This window comes from Tuber melanosporum (assembly GCF_000151645.1).
Source record: "Tuber melanosporum whole genome shotgun sequence assembly, scaffold_29, strain Mel28".
NCBI lineage: Eukaryota > Fungi > Ascomycota > Pezizomycetes > Pezizales > Tuberaceae > Tuber > Tuber melanosporum.
Genome location: NW_003298963.1, coordinates 420,091 through 444,684, shown reverse-complemented (window position 1 = coordinate 444,684; position 24,594 = coordinate 420,091). Strand labels below are relative to the sequence as shown.

Below are 24,594 nucleotides of genomic sequence, written 5' to 3'. Positions count from 1 at the left end.
CTTCCGATGATGCAGTGAAAAACTAGGAAAAGCGATATTAACAGCGGACGGACTGAATTCCACCTCTCAGAAACCGTTGAAAATTTGAGAAACATGTTTTCGAGTAGACTAAAGCGCTGCGAACCGATCTATCAGGCAAGGGGTTTGATAAATTTGTTGGCTTCGTTGATAGTCTACTGGTACCCCAGCGTTTTGTGGGTGTCGGGTTATTAATCTCACGGCCGGTAGAAGACAATAAATAAATAAAAAGATGAACAAAGAATAAAATATTTAAATACAAGTTCACACAATATTGACATGTAAGCGACATCTGGGGTGACGAATTAACTCGAAGAGGAAGGGCCGCCGCCTCGCCTCCGGTGCTCTTCTCTCCCTTTCCGACGCCCCTCGTCAGAGGCCCTTTTAGCCCGGTCTCTAATCCTCGCCATCTCCATTTCCAACTCGCGTTCCGTGAAATTCGACACTTCGGTCGTCTCCGCGATAAGGGAGCCGATACTTCTCCCTAACACCTCGTCCGAGCCTGCTACGGGGGGGCTGGCTAAGCGTGGTGGTGTGGGCGAGAGACCATGTATTGGGTTTACAGGTGCGGCGACGGCGTTAAAAGAAGATATTGTAGATGGGATGGAGGCTATAGACCTTTTTGAGATGGAGTGAGCCCGTGATAAGGCTACGTCGGGGTGGTTGCTGCGGCTGGTGTCGGGGGTGGAAGGTGGCATTAGCAGGGCAGGTGGTAGCAGAGAGTGCGAAGGAGAGCCAACGGCAGAAGTCCGAAGTCGCGGTGTTGTGGCGAATTTCGGTAGTGTAGGTTCCGGACTCGAGTCGGTTGGCAGGGGTGGTGGTGGTTGGGGTGGACTCTCGGTACTGTGCTCAGTGTCGTCGAGTTCTAATACACTTCTTCCGCTCCAAGATCTGCGGTGGGAGGGTATCGACGGGTGCTCTGGAGTCGCACTTTCAACGCTGTCTCTGGAAACCTGTTTTCCTTTGCCCTTCGAAGTCTTAGGTCCTCCCTTGAAACCGCCGAACGCTGCTGAGAGCGGTGGATCTAGAAGCGGTACCATATCCCTTGAACTCCTGTATGGAGCCCTTCTGGACCGGCTATTTGGATTGTATTGTGTTGAGATGTGCTCCGTATGGCTACTGCGGGAATATGTGTACGAAAGGCGCGTGCTAGGTTTCGCCGAAGGGATGTTTGCCCTTGCGAGGGCTGCTACATTTGGGTACCTTCTATCTATCAGGGTAGTTGCGACTGGAGGTGGCGCGGACAATCCGAGGATGTTCTCGTAATTCGGCGATAAGTCGTTCACTGCGGACGTTTCGTCTGTGGCATGAGACATCGGTGAATAGCTGCTATCGTGTTCAAACGGCCTTGGGGGAGGAGTTCTTGGAATGGCAATTCGTATCGGCTTTGACCACTCCTCTACACTTTGACGATGGGTTGGAATTTTGTCTCCCCTCGTTGGCGCTGTGCCGCTCGCTCGATGGGTGTATAGATCGTTGGAGAGGACGTTCCCGGTCATCCTCTCAATTTTACCAGCAACCGGAACTACCGGTGCAGTCACGCCCTCATACATGCCCATACTCGGAGGTTCGCGAGCAGACCGAATGCCATGACCATTGGTAGCTTCGCGCTCCCTGTGAAACCAATCCTCCACCATCTCTCTCACATTCTGTGACAGTCCCCCCGACTCCCCGGTCATTATCGCGACCGGGGGCGGGAGCCTAGACGCCGCCGTTTCCCGGTTTCTCGAGAAAAGGTTACGGAAAAGCCGTCTCCCGGTCTTTGGGGTACCCACATTTTTTACCTCGTCTGTCTCCCTCATAGTACCACCACCATCCTTCACCCTACTTCTCTTGTTCTTCTCCTGCTGTGATAACCGCCGGCGCTTTAGTTGTTTATAGGCTCGAACAAAGATAATGACTGCTCCAACAAAGGTTATAAGAACAAGTAAGGAAATGACCACAATGGATGGCAGGATGGCTTCTGGGAACACTGACGAGGAGCCTGAAGGGTTGTTTGAATTGTAGGGTGGCATGATTTCCCCCTCTCCTCCTTCCCCCCGATTCTTGGGGAAGGACTAAACGAAGAAGAATAGAGCGCGGAGGTGCGTCTATATGCACTTGGCGGCTGTCGTCTCCCAGTCGGCCGAAGGCACTGGCGGTGCACCCTCCCTGCCGCTACCGCTGGGCCTAGGCCACAATTAGGCCGTGAGAAGAAGTAGCCGCCGCAGCAAAGTGCTGAGGTTGTGGACGTTGACTGTATGGAAAGTGGACGGGGCCGCGCCCTTCTAGTACGTTTTAAAAGCGCACTGGTAGAAGTGTTAGAGAGGCTGTCAAGCGGCATTTGACTTTCACCAGCTCAACCAAGCCAACTCAAGAAAAGAGGTGGAAGGGAAGAAGGAAGAAGTGATAGGGGAAAAGTGAAAGGAAATATTTCCTCAATCAAAAAAATAAAGCAAAATAAAGGCTAGATGGATAAGGCATCCATATCTGTGGGCTATTCGGCTGTGAGTTACGGATTATTTATTCAGCTTTTGTAAATGCTTTTTTTTTTTTTGAGAGTGGACTAAAAGAAAGGATGAGCGCACCAAGCGGGGTAAGTCAAGTTATTATCGTAACTATCTGAAGAAGTAAAAAATAAAATAAACTTCACAACCGCAGCTGGAAATAGGGACGGGCACGCGGAGAAATCAGACAAAGTGAGAAAGAGAAGTGCAGGGCAGGAGGCACAGCAGGATATCTATAGAAGATGGGGGCGTCTGTGAGTCTGCCATACCATATGTACTGGAGTGCAGTACTGTACTGTACAGCTCGATCATCAGCTTCAGCAACAGCAACAGCAACAGCCGTATCGTAACACAACGCAACCCTTAATTCAGTCCGACAATGATAAGACACTTTCCCATATCGAAAAAGCGAAGGACCAGGTACTTTTTTTTTTTTTTTTACCCTTCCCCGTCCGGTAGGTGTAAGAAAGGAAGGAACTTCAAGGAAGCAAGTATGAGATGGATCGGCTACATGGAGCGGCGGGCATAGTGCTATATTACATATGCCTAATCGGCCGTAGGCTTTTTACCGGTAAGGAAACCGAGTTGTTGACTTATTATGCAAGCACCTGCAATCGTACAATGATAATGGATAGTGTGAAGCCTCTACAGTCACTAGGCTAAGTATCTTTTTTATTTTTCAAGAGGGGGATGGGGATGGGAAAAGGTGGAAAGTGTTTCCACCCGGGGGGGGCAAGGGGCAAGGAAAGCAAGATGGGAGGGATCGCAGATGGGATGGAGTGGATGTACCGGTACTGTACAGTACAAGTGCACCGGGAGCGCATATGGGGAGCGAGAATGATACCGGTATGAGGATGTGAAGAGGTGTTGGAGACTGAGGACGGCATCCCCCGCCTCAAAAAACGGGAAAATTGATGATATTACACTTCCTCTCCCTTTATATTATTCACTTATTTATCTATGACTCTAGGCATGATGTCCTTCGTCAGGGACAAAAGTACTCTTAGAGAGGATGAGTCCATCCATCCAATCGAGTTTTGGCTATTGTATTATTTAATAATGAATTGTAGGGCGGTACAGTGCGGTACCAGGACTCTCTAATCTACCAAAAATTTATGATAAGGCTAATAGCCGCATCGCGTCCGTTCTCCCTGCCCCCCCTGCCATAACCGTGCGCACCATGCATGGGCACACTCACATCTGAAGTATGGTAGGACAGGAGCCGGGAGATGGATCGGAGGCTGAAGAAGCTCGATTTAATTCGCTTTTTTGAAGATTGAGTTGTTGTGGTTGGGATTGGAATGCTCGGGTGATCGGGTGATGGGGACACAGGTGCTGCAAGAGAGCAAGAAGGGGGGGGGGAGGGTGGAAGGGAAAGGGAAAATAAAAATAAAGGTATGAGAGCATCTCGTCGGGCAGTTGGCGTGATGAGAATCCTAGGTTTCAAACTTTTCGTCTGGTATTCCAGCCCTCCAATCTGGGCGATGCAGGATCGATCATTGGGGATACGAGGGTATAATCATATTATTGCAGTTTATTGCAGTTTACAGCCATGGTCTATCGTTCAGATTTTAGATAGGTAATCTGCCCTTCTGGAGGAGTATGATATTATGATATGCGGCGCGTCAGCTATGGCACCCCACTCTTTTCCAATCTTCCTCCCTTTGTTCATCCTAATCCTGCTACGAATAGTGTTGAGCGTGGGCGCTACAGGTGGCCTTTGGCAAAGGGGAGCGTGGGGCAAGGTGCAGGGGAGCGTATTCTATCCCACCTGCTCCAGAATGACGACTTGTTCATGCATTCGCCCGAACCACGGCGTTTTACAATGAGTTGACCTTCTCCACATTTCCACTCCATATTAGAGACCTGCTGAGAGATCGGGGCGAGCCCTTTTTTTTCTCCTCCTCCCTCCCCTCGACCTTCAGAAAAGTGTCTCAAATCCTAAAATGAGGCGGAGGCGGAGCCAATCAACTTAGCCCTTCTGTGCTCGCTTGTGGTTATCTGGCCGACTTTGAGTAAGAAGCGCACGACGCTGAACGGTAGTGAAAAAAGCAGATGGACATTGGGGTTTAGTCGGATCGTGAATTGAATGGATTAGGACAGAGAGGAATTGGAAGAGAATGTAAATCTATCATAGCTAGGATAGCCCCCGTAAGCAAATCTACACCATTGAAACCAAAAAAACAAAAATACCCTCTTTATACGAATATCGTTATCGTACCGTACCAAACTACAAACAATAAAAAGCATCGGAAGGCACTTTGACCAATCACCGGCGCTCTCCCTTCCGTGGTCATCGGACTCAGTACTTCGAGGATGATGGCCGTAAGGCAGTTTTGGGACTATTTTTGGCGTCGGAATGGTGGTGAGGGGTAACCTGACCATGATTAATGATGATGTTTGGCTGGGGAGTGGTTGCACCGCAGGTGTGTTTTTAGGTTCCTGGTGGAGGGGGGTGAGATTGCTGGTAAGGAAATTGTTGGTATGCAGTACCGACCGCATCCTTTGATGGGGACAATACTCGAGTACTCGAGTACAGGAACTGTGCTGAATGCTTCATAATGTAATGTACGGTACCTGTATTGGCACCGTCTTGAATGTCCTACCCTCTTAGTCATGCCTCTGGGGCTGCTTCAACTTACAAGTACTGTACAGTACTTCTATCAGGTGGCCTCGTCTTCCGGTATAAAACGGATAGTATTCCGTAGAGTTGTACATTTACCCCTTTGGAATTAACCATCACCCCCCCCCCAGCTATGATGACAACTCAGCAGGTTTTTGCTATCACAACTTTAGACCTCAATAATCCCTAAATCCAAGCAAGCCCCCTAGTTAGTTCCAGAACAAAGGAGCTTTCCTTCCTACTCCTGTTTAACCTCGAATCTTCTCACTCTCCATTTTCCCTTCCACGTTTTGGCAAATCACGGAACCACAATTCTGTCGGTGAGAGAAGAGAGTCCCCTTTTCTCCGTTGAAATCGCGCCGAACGTCGCAGCCAGAGGCATGGGTGCGCCCTTGCTTAAGGAGTCTTTTTTTGGCACACCCTTAGATTTTTGCTTATAGTTTGGTAGGTGGACTAGTATTCGAGTACAGTCAGTCGGTAGTCAGAACCCTATCGTGACTGCACCACTCGAGTGCCGCATAAATACACCAAGTACGAGTACTAGTACGGTACTCTACCTGTAATACCGGTAGGGCCGGTACTTTACGGCCGTTAAGTCGATGGCATGTACCGTGGGTACCGGTAGCCTAAGTTCGAAACAGTCCCTTTGGGTGGGGGGGGAAAGAAATTACATGTAGGCTTTTGGCCGGAACATTCTCCTGATTATGGTGGCATGACGATGGGGTGGAGGGAGTTGGTTAACTTATCATGGATATCCTCATATCCCGTTTCGTCTCGCTGGGGCTGATGGTGACTTCGAGTGATATTGCTATGATACTTCCGTTTCGGCCCCGCACTGAAGAACACGTGCCCGACGCACCCTCTGTTCTCTACTAGCACTCGAGTACTGTACTTGAACTTGTACTGTATGATACCTGTAAAATAATATAGGGTGCATCAAAACTGCAACAACTACTCTAAACACGTAAGCAACAGGGAACTTGCATCATTTGCGGGGATGAAACAGCCTCAATAGCCTATGCTATCCTACCCTACAAGTACTCGAGTACAGTATATACAACTCTCATGCACAGAGCATTCCCTGGTCTTATCGCCTCCACTTCAGCCCCTTACTCGAGTACCTTTCTTGTCGACACGATTGCCCCAGCCAAGTTCTCCCACACACTAACCCACACGGAATTATTCGTGCAACACTGGGCTGCCGTCACTCAGTTCCAGGCATAAGTACCCGGAGACAGGGATTTGCAGGATCCTTGTATATGGCAAAAAATCCGTGCATATCTGAGTGCCCGTAAAGTTCACGACCCTGTTTCTGAGTGCAGTGCTGTACTGTACTTATCACCTAGGTCAAGTAGAACTAGGATAATCGAACCCCACGCTAGGACGCCGGAGTCGCTAGCAGCGTCTGTTATATCTTTGCTTTCACTTGTCTCAGCGGGGGGCTGAAAGTCAGCCTCTTTCTCGGTGATTCCTTGCTTTCTCCAGGGAGGGGATCCTAGACGTCTTAGTGTGAGGTCTGGTTAGTCCAGTTCTTGCGGTAGGGAGAAAGCAGAGTGCCGAAGTCAGCGTGGCCAGGAGAGAGCAGTATGAAGAAAGTGGGATGCAGGACACCCGCTGCAACGCTCACTCCGAAACTTGCGGTGCAGGTACTGTACTCGTTCTCTAGAGAGACACTTGTATAGGGGTATTCCCGGGTACCCACTGGTATGAAGCGCTGCGGGTGTCATAGTTTCGTGTTGCCGATTGGGTCTCGCTGAGAGGAATTGAGCAAGACCACTCGAGCAGAGTGGGTTTGCATTGGCTGGGGCGGTCGAGTCCAGCTGAGTGGTGGGATGTACGGCACGAGGTAATAGACTACAGTTCTATATCGCCAAGTACTGTATCATACCCCGGGGGATATAGATACGATATAATAGCAGAATACCGGTACTGTACTATGACCAACCCATCGCGTTCCACTCCACATCAGCGGGGAAGGAACATGGACAAAAAAAAAAAAAAAAGCTCGAAACATTGTATGAATCCGCTACGTTTCGTGCCCCTCCAGGGAAGCTTGAGCACCCCTTTACCTCAGTCCCCAAGTCATTTCACATATAGTTATTTACACCCCTCCCCCTCCTCTCTCATTGGATTGTGGTTTCCGAGAGTCTTGTCTACTCAGTTAAGCCAAGGCCTTCAGAGAGAAACAACGCTATGACGCCTTGCATGTTACGCACGTTCTGGGGGTTTGCTTGTTTATCGAAGAGAACTCACTTTGCTTTGTATTACAAGACTTTTTTTTTTTTTTTTTTTTGAAACTGGATGAGCGATTATTGAGATAGGGCGGTCATTTGCTCTCTCCTCTGAGGGTATGTGGAATGATCATGACCTTGTTTCTGCAAGTATTTGTCAGATGGTGTTAATTTTCGGCGTTCGACCGAGCGAGCGAGGTTCGAGTGGAGAGGAGATAGGTAAATTATCATAGTGCTTGGGGAGATATTGACTGGCGATCGTGGTCTTGGCTTTCAAATATCGGGATCGGCGAACTAAGCTATCGGTAGATCAGAGGCTTTCCTGTAAACTCTCCAGAATGGATCGGGCGATCGCCCATCAAGCCCTCCCCTCGCCGGAAGGATCCGAACCGAAAATCCTATTTGTCACGGTCGGATTGCGCAAACGCTATAATAGAATGTGGAGCAATCTGATCCATCAGTTATCAATTATACTCGTACTCCCGTGGAATAATAGCGTTGTTATTATCATAGAACTAGGTATCGTAATCGAGGACTCCGACTCGTAGTCGTGATCGATAAACCATCCAAGGGGTTCGCCGTTCCTGAGAATCTTGGCAATTCTGAATTTTTTTGACCAGTACCTTGAGTGGCCGGATTGAAATCAACAGAGCCTGCCTGAAACTAGTAGATCTCCAGTCACAAGTAACTGCATATGGCATTGGGGTCATGGTCGCGGCGACAGTCAACATAGAGTACAGTACAGCCTGTGCTCTCGCCGTGGATCCGGAATGAGGTAATGATAAGAAGTGCTCCGGAACCGGTAGAAATAATACAGAATTAGTTTGAAAAATGGTACGCGTGCCTCCGGGCCAAGAAGCAGGCGCCTCTTCTGGAATAGCCCTCCTGGATCTGTAGGGGGTAGACTATAGTGTTGAAGCCGACGTCAAGGAGCGCGCACACAACCACCCTGTACTTGAGTAGAGAAATAATCTAAACATCACAGACCTTGACGGCACAATGTTTTGGCCATCAGACTAAACGATCCTATCGAGTATTACCTGGTACCACATTTCCCTACTACAACTAATAAAACTATATTGCATCATTGGGCCCCCAATGTAGTTCCTAAATGGCCGGAAAGGAAAGCGTCCAATTTCTTGTAAGAGTCGTTGTCAAACGTGTGATGTGATCGCTCTCACCGGATACATTGCGCCTCTGGCTCCGTTTTTCAAGCAGCTCGAACACTGTGATTTTTATGGGCCGGGCGGGGCCATTCCAAAAGAGGTGCCAATTCTTGGCTCGGAGGCACAGGTATACGGGGTATCAAAATCAATGAGGGGAAAATAATGATGAAAGTAATGACAGTAAGGACAACTGTTGTAGTGAGAATTCTGATTAGAGGGGAAAGGATTATGCGAATAAAAGACTCTGGAGCCAAAATTCAGTCTCTTGCTAGATACATATAGTCAAAACCTGAAACGTATGGTTCCGGAAGCCTAGAATTGGGACCACTTTTCTCTCTGTAGTACTATAATATAAGGTTAGCAATACCAATTATTACTTATAAGTATATTAATTTTCTCTATTAAAAACCAGATGTTTTTTTTTAAAAAGTGTTGAGATATGACAATTTCCTATCCCATGCCTCATGTGACTCAGAGGTGTGTGTCGGTCATGTACTACCCACCTGTGAAATGTACTATAGATAGATATTTTCTTGGTATGAAGCAGATCTCATGTAACCAATTATGGGAACATATAAACTGGTTTTCTCCATACATTTATCGCATAGTTCATTAGTACAAGCTTGGAAATTCATTGTATAGTTTAAACTATACTGCGTTCAAACCTTACTGCTATCTTAATATTTGAGAAGAGTATTTATTAATACCTTACTGTACTACCCATTTTCAAATGTATCCTGATGCCTTGGTGCCAAGACATTTTCGCCCCCTATAGGGTATCATGAGAATATGTCCGTGATAATATTGAAACTATTAACTATCCATAAAATTTATTCCCCCCTTTCTGGCTAATACATTGAGCTAAAATACTAGGTAGTTTAGACACTTCTCTATTGATATCTTCAATTGTGATGTTTTCCCATTCCTGCTTCAAAACTAATTGCATTTCCGCTGCTGAAGTCACTCTTTCAACACCATGCTGAGTTTGAATCCTAGACTTCATAATGTTCCACAGGTGCTCAATTGGGTTCAAACCAGGGGAATTAGGTGGCCAATCCACCTTATCAATCCCTACCTTTTCTCTCTCGTAGTTGGTAAAGTCTGAATCATGTGCCGGTACATTGTCTTCCGTTAGGAGAAAGTTTGAGTTAATTAATTTGTATACTTGACATGTTGGCTATAGGAGAGGATGTGCTAGGTATGTTACATATTACCATAAATCTATTCTTTTTGAATCCCTCCTCTTTAGCTTCTTAATCTTATACTTCTTACCTCTCCATGATTGGATTGTTTTTGCTTTAATACCAGTAAGAGATGCAAGAAGTCTAGCTTCCTGAGCATTTGACAATTCTCTTTTATGCAATTCTTGCCATTCCTCTGATGCTCGCCAGGCAGTATTTAGATGGAATGCTTCTTCCTCACGATTTTCATTGTACGTCAAGATATCACTAGCTGCTCTTGCCTTCTCCTCTTTAGTTTCACTCTCCCAGATCGAAAATCAGCCTTTCCAGCTATAAGATATCATTCCCCAGTACATAATTGAAACACCTTACTTCTTCATTGCTCCAATGCCATCATCTTCCCACCTCTTAGTCATTTCTCTCCAAACCAAACATGGTCCATAAAGACTCACAATCTCGATCGACATCTCGTCTGTAAATGGGTAGTTAGCCCACTCGTGTGCTGGCTGCCATATGGCTTGTAGCTCGCAGTATTCCTATAAGCTGTTATTATTAAGTGCCGAAGTAAATCCTCTATACAATTCTGCCCAAAACTTTCTTGATAATTCAAAAGTAATTAAGTACTAATTCTTTGGTTGCAGTCGAACTGCTAATAGGTTCTTTTGTATCAATGAGTATTTTTTTGATAGAAACATAAAAGCTAATTACGTACCAAGCGCTTCTTTTGATTTTCTTTATTCACAATAAATTTGAATACTTCTTGATAGGCTCCAATTTCCGACTCCTGTAAGGACCTATAAATACTTGAATCACTCACACAGGACAGGCCGCCTTCATGCCTAACGTCACATAAAGTCATTCTCCGAGTGGTAAAGTCTTTTTTTAACAAACTTGACAAGCTTATTCTTATCCTCCTCAGGCATGCATGTAGGATGCTCACTGTGAGGAGCAGAATCCAGAAAAGAGGTACTAATCAATTCCAATAAGGAAAACTCTTTATTGGACTCGGACTCAGGAAAACTGGTAGGACTGGGAAGGCTTGCAAGACCAGGAAGGCTTGCAAGACCAGGAAGGCTTGAGGGACAGGGAAGGCTTACAGGACTGAGAAGGCTGGGAGTACTGAAAGCACAAGTGAACAAAGTGGTACTGGCTACTGGGAGAGTAGTGGCAGCAAGTCGAGTATTTCTTGCATTTGCTAAAGTATGCCTCCAGATATCGGATGGAATAGAACTAGAAAGGCCTGTGATTTCTTTGATTGGCTTGAACATTATAGGAATATCTAGACATCTTAAGATAACAGTAGCTGTATGATGCCGGAAGGTTATTTCCTTCTCTAAAATATGATAATTAGTCTAAACTCTCGTAGCCTGAATGGTAAATTACCTCTCTTAAATATAACCCGTTACCTCCGAGAATCTTTCTCAATGTTGCACTAGTTTATCAAGTAGGAGTAATGTTGTAGGACATGGGAAACTTGAACGGTGGTTGTGTGGATGTGGGAAACTTTGGCTAGGCTAAGCAAAATGTCTTGGCACCAAGGCATCCAGATACTTTTGAAAATGGGTAGTACATATAAGTGAGCTACTGTTAGGAATACCAAGATCCGATACCTAAAAACTACCCAAAGTAGGGTAACCCCTTTTGGAATGGGAATCCCTAGTCTCCAATACCCCCTACTAGCACCATTACAGTGCCTGCACATCATCAGACATATCAACCTCAGTTGCATCCTATGACTATAATGCCACAGAATTGAAGGCATTTGAAGAATACTATATACATCAGTGCCATCCGTCCGACTGGATCCCGTTCACCGGATATATGGGAAGGGACCTTCAGCTAGGTCAGGAAAGTAGAACAGAGTAAATATGCTAGCTATCTAGAAGGTTACCTGGCTTAGAAGATGTAATGTCTTTGTCATGAGCTATAGGTAATAGGACGTTTTCGTAGGAAGAGATAGTATCTATAACCAGTACGGGTACTTGGTTATTGGTTTTGTTTTATGTTTTTTTTTAAGTATTACTTTGATACTTGGTTTGTTTTAAGTATCGTTTGATAATTGGTTTTTTTTTATGTTTTGTTTTAAGTATCGCTTTGATACTTAGTTTTATTTTATGTTTTGTTTTAAGTATTGCTTTGATACTTAATTAGTTTTACCAAAGTGTATTAGTTGATAGCTTTGATTAGTTTCGTTCATGCTACACATAAACAGAATTGTGTATTTAAAGACCACCTAATTCCACGATGGAAAAGGCAGACTTCGACAGACAGTATTTCAATATACTTGGCTGTACGGTTACTTCTTTGTTCCTCAGTACACCCTTGAAGCCTCCTTTAGTTCTCAGCTCTCGCCTCCTCTCTGGAAGAGCAGGCCACCTGCCAACTATCGTATCTATTACCATTAACGTGATTAGCACCTTGCGAACATGTTACAGTATCAAATAATAAAAGATCTCAACAAGAATCCAATACATTTGCACCCACTCCACAAAAATCAAAATAGTCTAGAACTCTAAGGAATACTACCACAGAAGCCAATGGACTTCACTGAGAGTCAAAACTGGGTTTCAGATCACGTTATAGCAGCGGAAATAATTCTCAATACTAGAATGGTGTTTGAAACCCGATTACCTAGAGCAATCAAGAGTTGCCAACCACAGGATTATCTCTCAATCTGGTGGAATAGCTTCCTGCAAATTAGTAGGAAGTTCTCTAGAAGATCTCTGTAGGTTAGGTAGAAAGTTATAAAAATTTGAAGTTAGGCGACCTAGAAAGGTTATGATTACGACTACCTTTGCAGATATAACCCACAGATGAAACTAATTATTTCATCCATGACAGAGACAATTGGGGCCAACTCAGTTCAACTTAAGAACCATGCCAGAAGTTTAAAGACTTTGAAAATTGGATAATTACTATTGGGAATAGTATGATTGCCATTTAGCTATATTGCAATTACGGAAGAGAGTGTGGTGATTGCCAGAGTTTCCTGATATTGGTACCTGGAAGATTACCTGATGTCGTAAGTTATAATTAGAGAGGTACATAGTTGTATAATAGATAGATGTAATCCATGAATACTCAGATACAGAATATAAATATCAAAGTACCTCCCAAGCTTTTAGACATCATCAAGCAACAGAGAAGAGACCTTAACAATATGATATTGTTTCAACATTCTATTCTACTTTACCTACTTTACTTCTCTCTTAGTAGTCACAAACAAAATGAGTGAAATTGGAATCTTCTTGCACAATTTCTATCTACTGAACTGAATTTTAGTTGGCCTAGATAACTCTGACATCTATCGGGTTGTCTCCACTTAACAGCTAGTGTTAGGTAGAAGCTAACTCCAGCATGTGTTGAGAAGACTTATACCAAAATCTTTGGTATGGATGGAGATTGTCTAAGAAGGTTTGGTAATGTTCTTTACATTTATGACTTCTAAGAACTTACTTAAGAAAACAATAAAGATATTGTAATAAGTATGTGTTGGTAGAACAATTTAATATTGTTAAGATCTCTTCTTTATTGCTTTCAGATGTCTGTAAAGCTCAGGGAGTACTTTAATATTTATATCTTATATCTGAGTGTTTATGGATTACTTCTCCTTATTACACAACTAAGTACCTTTCTCCCATCTGTACGCAACTGTCTGTGGTCTTAACAAGTATAAACACTATTTGATTCTGAATTCTTTCACACCATCTTTGTACTCTTTGATAAAATATTTCGCCATCAGAAGATGTGCTTTTTACTTCCAACTTTTTTTTTTATTTTTTTTATACTTTTTTTTTTATAATCTTATTTATTTATCCGTTTTAACGAAAGTAAGGCTGGGAGTCATATCAGCTTGCACCATGTAGACCCGCACCTCCTCCCTGCCTTGTTCTCAAGCAGCCAAAAGAAAAACTGTGACTGCAGAAAGGCTAACACCAGCAGCCAGGTGCCCGACCTTAAGGTCCCACGACTTAAGCGTGGAGGGGTCTTACCCAGAGCCACTGATACCCTACCAGTCCTCGGTTTAAAAAACTCCCCCGCAAGTCTCCTGCACAGCTATCTATAAATGGTAAAGACAGAAAGCCCAGAAACCCATCCTTCAAAGCAAGGAAAAACTCCCATCCCCACAGTATACACCCCACCGAACAGAAGAAAACTTAAACCAAAGAAACTCCAAACTAAAGGCCGAAACCAATCCCTCGCCTACAACAACCAGATACCAGCCCAACCTGTGCCCCACGTGTTGAGACAAACTAATGGCCAGGCCTCGCCCGTGAAGTCGAAAAAATGAATAGGTGCACCGTATAAGTGACATAAATGTATCTCTTGGGCATATAGCCCACGGTTACAAGCAGGAGAAACTGAAAGGAAAGAGCGCCCGCTGTAAGCAGGAGGTGTTGGCAGAACAAAAGCCCTAAGCCGTCCGTTCAGGAGGGCCGAAGGAGCTGCCCGAAGCGGCAAAAGAGGGAGTGGTAGTAGGGGACTAGCTGCCAGTAGTCGGATACCAGCCGATGTGATCGAAGAGAAAAAGGGAGGAAGGGCCCAAGGCCCCAGTGCAGATTTAATTGAAATTAAACCTGCTGTATTACCATGTCTCTCATGTAGTTCCTTGTTAACTGAGAGATAGCATCACTTAGTGGAAGGGATTCCACCAGTGGTAGGGAGGTGGAAGGACAAGGTGAGAAAGGAAAACAAACTTGAACCGAGCAACTAGGAGGGTATGGTCAAATCTCACCGCGAGACAGACCCCGAAGTTACTAGCCGAGGTGTTCCCGAACAGGGATCGTGCAAGTGGGGAGAAGGACGTCGACCACTGCCAGTACCATCTGGAAGTGAAGAGAGGAAGCCGACCGTGCCAAAGCTAAGCGAGCCCCTATTAGCAAGACAGGACTACTGGGCAAGCCCAGATAACTCCCCCATTAAGCAGACAAGAGACAAGCAAGGCCAAAGCAGGAGAGGATGGAAGAGTTAAGCGTGCCCCTAGGCAGGAACCATCGAGGAGGCAGAGGGGAGTGGGGGGGTCTACAATAGTTGACGTAGTGTTGCCAAACTATATGGGAGGAAAATAGTAGCGACGAAGCGTGCTTTTTACTTCTAACCGAGAGTCTCCAATTTATACAGTTGAATAGACATCTTTCTGAAATCTCAGTCTATTTAGCTATCATTCCCGTAGTCTCTTCTGAATATACAAATTGGCCTGCTTATGAGTTGGATACTTGTGCATAATGTAGGTTTGGTAGACAGCATATCAATACTTTATATCTACAGCATATTACAGCCACTGGTCAAAAGAGTTCTTGAAAGCTTAGTCAGTAGCCTCGCCTAAATGCCCAATTGTAACTGGTAATCGTGAGTATCTATTCAATTTAATACTTCTACTCTATTTACTACTGTAATATCCCATATCTCAACCATAGTTAACCGATTCAGATACAAGTCTACTTAAAAAAATAGCCTTCCTCCAAAAACTGCCTGATGAGAAATGACCAACATTGAAAAGAGCATGATTATTGCCTTTTTCTACTGCCTTTACAATATTATCTTAATGGCAAAAAAATAATTGGCTGGCCTTGGATAATAATTAAAAGATTTCTTCTTCAAGCATGTCAACGTTAATCTCTGGATAATATTCCTTGCCTCAGTCACCGTACCTTGTTTAATCACAATCAGCATCAAATAATTATTCATGCACCTAAGTCAAATTGAAAAATGGCAAGATTGGACTTCTGGGATAGATACATACCTGGCATTTCACTTTCTACAGTTGAGAACAAAAAGGAACCCAGAGTCTCATACTATACTAAGTACCTGTACTACAATAGTGATAGGATATGGTTTCAGTTACCTAACTCACATATTAATAGTAGATAGGATACTCAAAGAAGCCAACATTATAAAATCGCTAGCCAAATCACGACCCAGACTCAAAGCTCAGCATTTTGCCAAGAGATGGCAGTAGACAACTGCTCATAAGAATTGGACAGTGGAGGATTTCAAAAAGGTTATTTGGAGTAATGAGTGTAGTGTGAAAAAAATCTAAGGATCCAAGGCAAAAATGGGTTTTTAGAAAGCCAGGAGAGAAGTGGCTAGCTGAGTGTATTCATCTAAAAGAGAGAGAGAAGGGAATCTTACTCATCGTTTTGGGATGCATTTGGGGTAATGGTAAAGGTCCTTTGGTTCCTATTACTCAAAATATCAATAAAACCAGGTCAGTTAGACTTTTAAGAAAACATCTTTTTCCAGTTACTTATCAAATAATTTCCTTGGGTATTCAACTTGAAGATACTCTTTTTCAGCAGGATAATGCTCCTGTTCACAAGGCATATAATATTATAGATTGGCTTAAGAGAAATTGTATTGAGATTGAAGAACACACCCTATATTCTCCTGATTTGAATCCTATTGAGCATGCATGGGTTGAGCTCAAAAAGCGATTATACCAGCAGTATTCAAGAATTGGAGATACCCCAGAAGAAAAAGAAGCTGGAAAGAAGAAGCTTGTACAATTGTTACCAATGGTTTGGAAGATAATTTCTGAGGAGTTTTTTGAAAAGTTGTAGAAATCAATGCCTGATAGGGTAGCTGCAGTTTTGGAAGCAAGGAGAGGATATACAAAGTACTAGCTAGTATTATTTCTATCTCAATTATTGAGATTGTTTAGTTGATTGCTTCACTGGTTCATACTCGTGCCTGTTTACACCCCACTCGGGTACCCTAGTCCCGCATGGTATGGCGCAATTGCTAATTAAACAGGTTTCAGATCACAAACACTTATGATGAGTAACTATAGGTCTTTTGAGTCTAAGCAGCTTCTCCTCAGTCTGCCTCACCTTCAAGAGAATTACCTCCTGAGGGATCCTGTTTTCAGGACCAACCAATTTACAGCAGCCTTCAGATAGGTATAAGTATTATTTCTATCTCCCATGGCCACCATGGCACTGAAGGAATAGTTACGAATTATCATAATGAAAACGTCCCATTACCTACCACCTGTAATTCAAATACCTAATCTTGAAGCCTAGTAACTCAATGTACCTCTTACAGATTTCCTTTATTCCACATCCCAGAGTTACCTAGAGGTCTCCTCTTAAATATCCTGTGAATAGCTTCTGGTCAGATAGACAGCAGTGAGGTATATGGTATTATGAAGTAGACTCCATTGCAATGACATTATAGTCATCGGATGCAATTCTTAAAAATCTCGCTAAGAACATGCAGGTCTTATAAAGAGGCCGGAGAGAGGGGTTGGCAACTCCGATAAATAAAGGTATATGTGCAATTACCATACTGAGGGTCTGTGCACTCCCATATGCCTAACAACTCCTGCTGTTGTATTAGTGATACCGTGCTTAAAATATTTTTATTCAGCAGATGTTACTAACAGAGTATCACTAGGTAGTCTAGTTTGCTTTTGAGGATCTTTAGTCCAACTAGTGGAAAAAGCTAGACAGTCTACAGGAATTGGATACTCACATAACTAGAAGAGTAATTGAGAGCAGAGGGTGATATATAAATCCTACTTAAGTATATGCAATCTTAGTTCTATTGTAGAAATTAACTACCTTTTAAGATCAAGACTTCATTAACTTGAAGTAAAGTTTTAGGCTTAATAATATCAAGTTTTACCATTTTATTTTCTCAGCTCTACTGTTGATTTATCTTGATTTTTATTTTCAGAAAGAACACTTCAATGAATTTTCACCCTCGGAATCCAGCTTCTCCCAGTAAGCTTCTATTACAGAATGCTTTTTAGAAAACTACCTATATATTAATATTTAGACATTTTATTTTGATATCAACTGTACTGCTGTTACAATCACTTAAAGATCAACATTGTAGGAACAATTTTCCTACTTGCCCTAACATTTTTCAATACTATAATTGTTTTCCTACTTACTCCTACCTTATATTAAAAATTTTTATTTTTGACATTTATTTACAATTACTTTACAAGATTTAGTCAGGCCCAATGAATGCTCTTTTTATTTAAATTCCTAATATTATACTTTTTGATTTTGTACTGGCACAGTATTCTCATCAAGGGTGAAATTGTTAGGAATACCAGGATCGGATACCTAGGAATCATCCTAAGTATGGTAACCCTACTCATAATCAGAATCCCTGGTCTCTAACACCCCTCTCTGGCCTCCTTACAGGGCCTGCACGTTATCATACATATCAATCTTAGTTGCATCCTGTGACTATAATGCTACAGAATTGAAGGTGTTAGAATAACACCATATACATCGCTGCTATCTGTCCAACTGGATTCTATTTGTAGAATATATGAGAGGAGACCTTCAACTATGTCTGGAAAGTAGAACAGAGTAAATCAGTCATCTACTCAGAGAGTCACTAGGCTTCAAAGATGTAACATTATTGGTATGAGCTGTAAGTAACAGGACACTTTTGTATGAAGAGATAGTATTGAATGATAAAGGATCTTAACGTGTGACCAATATATTTGCATCCACCCTATAATAACTAGACAAGTTTAGAACTCCAAGAAAGACTACCATAGAAGCCAATGGACTTCACACAATATTATAACAAGGTTTTAGAATACATTGTAGTTGTGGGAATAACTTTCAATACTACAACTGTGATTGAAACCCTGTTACTCAGAGCAACCAAGGATTGTTGATTGAGGGATTATTTGTCAATCCAGTTGAATAGCTTTCTGCAAATTAGTAGGAAGTTCTCTGGAAGATATCTATTGGTTGGATAAGAAGTTATGAAGGTTTGAAGTCAGGCAATCTAGAAAGATTGTAATTACAACTCCCTTCGCAGATACAACCCGCAGATGAAACTGAAATATTTCATCAAAGGCAAAGACAATTGGGGCCAACTCAGTTTGACTTGAGAACTAGGCTATAAGTCCAAAGACTCTAATAATGGGATAATTACTATTGTGAACAGTATGGTTCCCAGTTAGTTATATTGTAATTGCCGAAGAGAGTGTAGTAATTTTCAGGGTCTCCTGGTATTCGTACCTTTTAAGAATACCCAACGTTGCGAGTTATAATCAGAGAGGTACATTGTTGTATAATAAATAGATGTAGTCAGTGAACACCCAGACATGGAATATAAATATCAAAGTACCTCCCAAGCTTTAGACATCATCAAGCAACAGAGAAGAGACCTTAATAATATAATATTGTCTTTACGATTCAATTCTACTTTACCTATTTTACTCCACTCTTAGTAGTAATAAACGAAACCAGTGAAGTCTGAGCCTTTTTAGACAATCTCCATCTACAGAAATAAATTTTGGTTGGCCTAGACAACACTGAAAGTTTATCAGGTTGTCTCCACCTAACAGAAATCCTCTTAGTATAGCTCTAAATTGTAGCACATCTCTTATAATTAGTCTAAGAATTGGCTATACATAGTTGGAGGAATAGAATAATGGCTTAGGTATAACTTAACTCAGTTCTTTCCATGTAACCAAGGTCTGCAGTACTAAGGAGTGTTGGTAGTTCACTTGATACAGTGCTTTTCAGGGCAGAAATGTTGGAGATCATTTCAAAGAGACATTATTGAAGAAGAAAAAATCATCAAATATGTCGAGTATATTTCATACTTGCCATCCCTGCAATACTATTGGGGCTATTTCTTTGTCCCCTTTCCTGCCACCTGGGTTTTGGGTTTTGTTTGGCTTTTAAAACCCTTCTGCAAGAGTCAATGCCTCCTATTCCATGAGGTGGACCAGCTTACTTTGCTCACCCATTCCATGGTTTGAGAGAATGTTTTCTTCAGATCGATAAATCTATCCTTCAGAGTGGATTGCCAGCTTTTATTATCATTATAGAAAGCTTTAGTATTTGTTGCCTGTTCCTTTGTAGGAATATCAGAATGGTCACGGAAGGTTCATTGCGTCGTTTTGACGTGATTCACTTCCCCGTCTGATTCACTTCCCGGTCCAATACGTTATGGCAAAATTCTTTGCGTAATGCAAAGTCACGACTCATATTTCCAAATACTTCTTACCTCGAACGTGTACCTCCATGAGGGGTCACTCGGCCTACCGGTGGTGTAATCACGTGTTCATACTCGGCGGATCTGCTTATATAAAGCTACGGGTTGGTTAGCAACGGTGAGATTTTAGGTACAGTACTCTTGTGCGTATCCTTGTTCCCGAAATAACGCCCGCACATTGATATACACCCCCTCACAAGATCTTCCACGTTCTTCAAGAATTGGATTTTCTAGAGGTTACGTAATAAAGTAGGACCTTGGCATGGCTATGATACCTCCTCTGACAGGAATCCTAGTCTACTAGTTTTGTTTCTCATCTCAACTATCGTTCAGCACTCGGGTTTTAACAAGATTTGAACTCACGTGGTAAATTTCTTTCTGTTCCTTTTTTTTATCTTTTTTTTGTTATATTGCGGCATGCCAAACATGGTCTAAAACTAATCACGAGAAACAGCAGAAATTCTATTAGAAACAATCCGAACCAAATCACATCCTATCACGCCATAGCGCCTTGTTCACTCCCAAAGAGTTCTCCTCTCTAATCTTATCTCACCCCTCCCTTCTAACTCCCACGTCGGAATCGGAACCGCCTAAGCGGGTAGGAAACTAACATGATTGTGATCCCTAAACGCCACCATTAGCACCTCAAACCAAACATCATGCCACAGGTCAAACACACCAATGATTCTGAGTATCGCTTCCCCTATCCTCCATACGCCTCCACTGATCCCACGGACGAGGCCTCTCATCAACCTGGACATTCCAAATGCGCTGTCCCCAGATAATATACTTGACCTTCAACCTAGCATGATTATTCATCGTCCACTCGGCGATGGTCCGCCCGATAGGATTCCTATTCTGCACCATGAGGTCGAGAGCGGTTCCGGTGCCGTGATCGCCGGGCTTGTTCGCGTAGCACCAAACTGTGTGTACCTTTCTCGGAAATTGGTTCAGGATAATGTAACCGTTTGTAACGACGTGCGGTTTGCATCTATTGGTTGGGATGGTTGGGATTCCGTCGCCTGGGCCTGAGCCTGAGCTTTTACAGCACTTAAAGCTCGCGGGACCAGGACATTGATCTACTCTTATTAGCACAGATCCCGTTCAAGCGAGTGTAATGGGGGGAGGTACTAGGGACAGTTGTGCCTGTGCATTGGTCTGTCCATTTACAGCTGCCGCCATTGCCGCATTTGGGTTTCGTGCAGCAGCGGATGTCAGCTGGGTCGTTGGGGCAGTAGCCAGCGGTGGACTTGCCCCCGCCGGAAGTACAATCGGCAGTGGAAACGCACACGCCTGCCGTACCGTTTACTGCACAGCGGTCGTTGATGGCGGCTAGCGCGGTTGCGGAGAGGAGGAGGGCTGAGGTTATCGCTAGGAACTTCATGGTTGGGAATGAGCAGAGCTTAAGGTTTAAAGGAGAGTTTGCGGGATTCTATGGCGAGGCCAGTAGTGGTGAGGATGAAAGGGTCTCCTGAGATGTGGAGGAGAGTGTGTTTATATAGATGTTTGGTTTCTCTTCTTTGGGGGTACAGTACTATGCTTTCTCGTATTGCGGTGATGCGGTCGTCTGCTGCTCACTAGCTGGTTAGCTAGCTAGGGAGTAACCTATCTAAGCCTTGCATTCACTCCCCTTCATGGAATATCTCCATTCCAGCCCATAATTTCATCATCCCCCAATATCACACTCCCGAATCAGCCGAGCACGATCCCTCTCAAGCACCACTTTACCACAATCAACATTAATTTACCAACCACTTGCCACTATCCCTCCGAATCATTACCTACATCACTCGTGAATCCATTGTGCTACGTTCCACCATACCCCTTCAACTTCCCGTCCAAGCTTATTCATACGAGGATCAATCTAATCTACCAATATTATAGCTATAAGCAAATGGTACGATTTACATAGCCAAATCCCCGCGTATAAATCTCTACTCCCTACGGGCGCTTTGAATACGAGTATCGCTAGCTGTTCTCCCACCTCGGGGATGAGTGTCAGTACTTGGCGTTAGGGAGCGTACTAGTGGAGTACTAGTACAGCACCAGTATAATTAAAATTTTGGGAAAAACCAGCAAGGGTCGGAACCCATGGCTCGAAGAGAAATTGGTTCAACAGGTAATAATCCTTTAAATAATCGCCACATGATCCGTACGATTTTCTCTTTGGGCAATTCTGTTTTCTTTACAGGCCAAGCAATTCTTCCTCAGTTTTTCCCCCAGATGATGCGGGTAGCACAGGGTACCACAATACAAGTAATGGCAGATTTCGAGTCTATCATGGCAAGTAAGAGCACAGTACAGGTGGCGAGATGGACACGCTCTACTGGTAAGGTTACATGATAAGGAGTGCCCAAACCCTGAAACCCCGGAGATCAGATGTGATAATCGGATGCTGTCAATGTTACCATCTGACGATGCCACGCAATATAATCAGGTCGACAACTTGTAGGATGATGAGGGAAATTCGTGCAAGTGTTTTATTGTAACAATTGCACCTTGCGTCTTGTGTTTTTTTCTCTTTCCCTTGGCTTTTGGGGGCTGACATTGAGGGTGGGAGTTCGCCAAGGGTCTCGTGTACTGCGCTCGAGTTCAGTACCCGTACGGTAGGACAATAGCCTGACATTGGCACTTCAGCCTAATGTCATAGACGTACCCAGGACGAAAGATTGCTGGTGAGGAACCTGGGTACCGGTAGTTGGCAGGCGAAGGGAAATTGTCAAAGTCGGGTCACAATGGATAACTTGAAACCGATCCTGCGTCACCCACATTTCCTCGTGTGTACTGTACAATAATATTATAGTACCGATACTGGTCTGAGACGGTCGAGACTTTAATGACAAACTCGTATCGATCACTTCAGGGAGTTGCCCAGCTTGTTCAATTCACGATGGGTTTAGCAATGCTCTTCCAACCCGCGGATGATGACACTTTCAACATTTGATAGCTACAGTACTTGTACAGTACAGCATTTCCGCTGACTTCCCAACACTCAAAGATATCCAACCCCCGGGCAATCGACCAGAGCACAGGTTCCGGGCGATAATCTCATTGGCCCCTAAAGCCTATCTAGCAATAGAGTAGTTTGGCCTCTGAAAGCCCCCCTCGTACCGACCCCACAATACATTATCAAGCCCTATAACCTAGAAACGCACCCCCGTACCCCCAAATCCGGCTATCCCGAACCTCCCGACTTGTGACAGTACTTGCAAATACTCAGAAGTCTCGGCACTCCAAAGTGGGAAGGCGGGGACCGCTTTTTCGGGGACTCCGCTTGTACAGTACTATCTTAACCTACCGAAGCATTCCGCAACCATTTCTCCATACTGTAGAGCAAAGCCACGTTCGCGCCACGCACGGAATGGGTTTGTACGGGAGTTTTCCAGCCTGCTAGTGTGATACGGGTACATGTGTTCCATGAGGACCCGAACGAGGAAATGTAGTATTAATAGACTAAGCTAGGGTTGAGAAGTCAACCATTTATCACAAGCAATTGATTGTCCGACGGCTGCTACTTCCTGTGGCTGAATATGAGTGAGTACAATGGTCTTGTTTCGTTGCCATCATAGTGTTGGTGATAACTAAATTTACAGTGCCGATAGAAAAGCTCGTGTTCGCAAGTCCCATCAAAGACAATATCATAAGAATCGATGAATCTTTCTATTCTGCTTCCCAACCCACAGCCACAACGAGTTCCTAAATTACCCCATGCCAAAACGAAAATCATCTAGGAAATCCTATTATACCTCCAAGAGGAGGACCTATTCCGAATTTAGAAATTCGAGATATTGTAACGATGGACGCTAACGCATGTGTTTTCGGTTGTCCTATCGAGCACCGTATAACGCTCCCTCGTAGGATTTCTTCCTGTCCATCCGTATTTCATCTTATTACAGGAGTTCGGGGAAGGTACGCTCTAAGGATAAAGTTTATCGGTTAGCACTGGTTTTGGTGTTTACGAGGTACAGGAGGGGTAAGGAACTATCCTTCCTTCTTGATCCTTACTTTGATTGCTTACCCCGGATAGATATAGCTCTGCCCTGCTCTGAGATCGTAACGCACTGAACCAGTAAGTGGAGGACAAGGTTTGCGAGGTTTGCGAGGTTTGAGAATACGGATGCGGAGATCATTTCTCGGAACGCGGCGGTTGGTGCCAGTGGTACTGGTAATGTTAGTGTTGGCTAAGCGCCGATTGGGTAGACCCTTTGTATAATACGAGTAAAGTACTGTACTGTACTGTACACAGCCGGGTTAGTATATGTATTTGTGGGGCTGAGCACTTATGCTACGAAGTATTATACCTCTAGTCATGATACCTGTAACGAGGGTGTGTAACCAGTCTACCAATCTGCATAACTTTGCCAAGTGACAAGAGCATGAACTATCCCAGAGTTAAGCGGATCTCACACTCAAGTCCTACCTACTATCCTCGGGAATTCCAGATCGCTCAATTCCATCTCCACGACTGACAAAAACTTCTCGTATTCGCCCTTTCTCATTTCCCCCAATCGGTCTACCTCACCGCCGAAGACGAAACAGACGCACAGGAAGAGCACAGCACACACTCAATACCTTCGCAATCTCCGATAAATATACGGGCAGATAACTCACGGATAAATCTCCTCTGCTAGACCCACCCGAATGGCCCACTAGAGATATATGAAAAGAATCCCCCCCCCAAAAAATCCTCGTGGCAGTGAAAAGTAAATACCCTCCAAAAACCCCACAATCAGGGTTAACATAGTACCGGTATAACACTTGAACGATGTAGCACACCGGTCCACCACTGCTATAATTATGATACTTTAGAACAGCGCACAAGGTAACTTGGCACGTACTATCCTCCGGGGATCTTACAGCAACTCGAATTCATTCTTGGTCTATGTTGGCCTACAGTGCCGGTACAGCACC

At 43.9% G+C, this 24,594-nt stretch overlaps 2 protein-coding genes; one reads left to right on the top strand and one right to left on the bottom strand.

Moving 5' to 3' along the window:
• Nucleotides 1–323: 323 nt before the first annotated feature.
• GSTUM_00006653001 (uncharacterized protein) lies at nucleotides 324–3,203 on the bottom strand (the record flags this gene model as incomplete). XM_002838841.2 has 1 exon in its annotated part: nucleotides 324–3,203. Exon 1 carries the CDS (start codon nucleotides 2,031–2,033, stop codon nucleotides 324–326), a length of 1,710 nt encoding a protein of 569 aa, XP_002838887.1. The 5' UTR covers nucleotides 2,034–3,203.
• A 17,161-nt stretch (nucleotides 3,204–20,364) lies between these two features.
• Nucleotides 20,365–21,308, top strand: GSTUM_00006651001 (uncharacterized protein; the record flags this gene model as incomplete). XM_002838840.2 has 2 exons in its annotated part: nucleotides 20,365–20,689; nucleotides 20,781–21,308. 2 exons carry the CDS (start codon nucleotides 20,365–20,367, stop codon nucleotides 21,017–21,019), a joined length of 564 nt encoding a protein of 187 aa, XP_002838886.1. The 3' UTR covers nucleotides 21,020–21,308.
• Nucleotides 21,309–24,594: the final 3,286 nt, after the last annotated feature.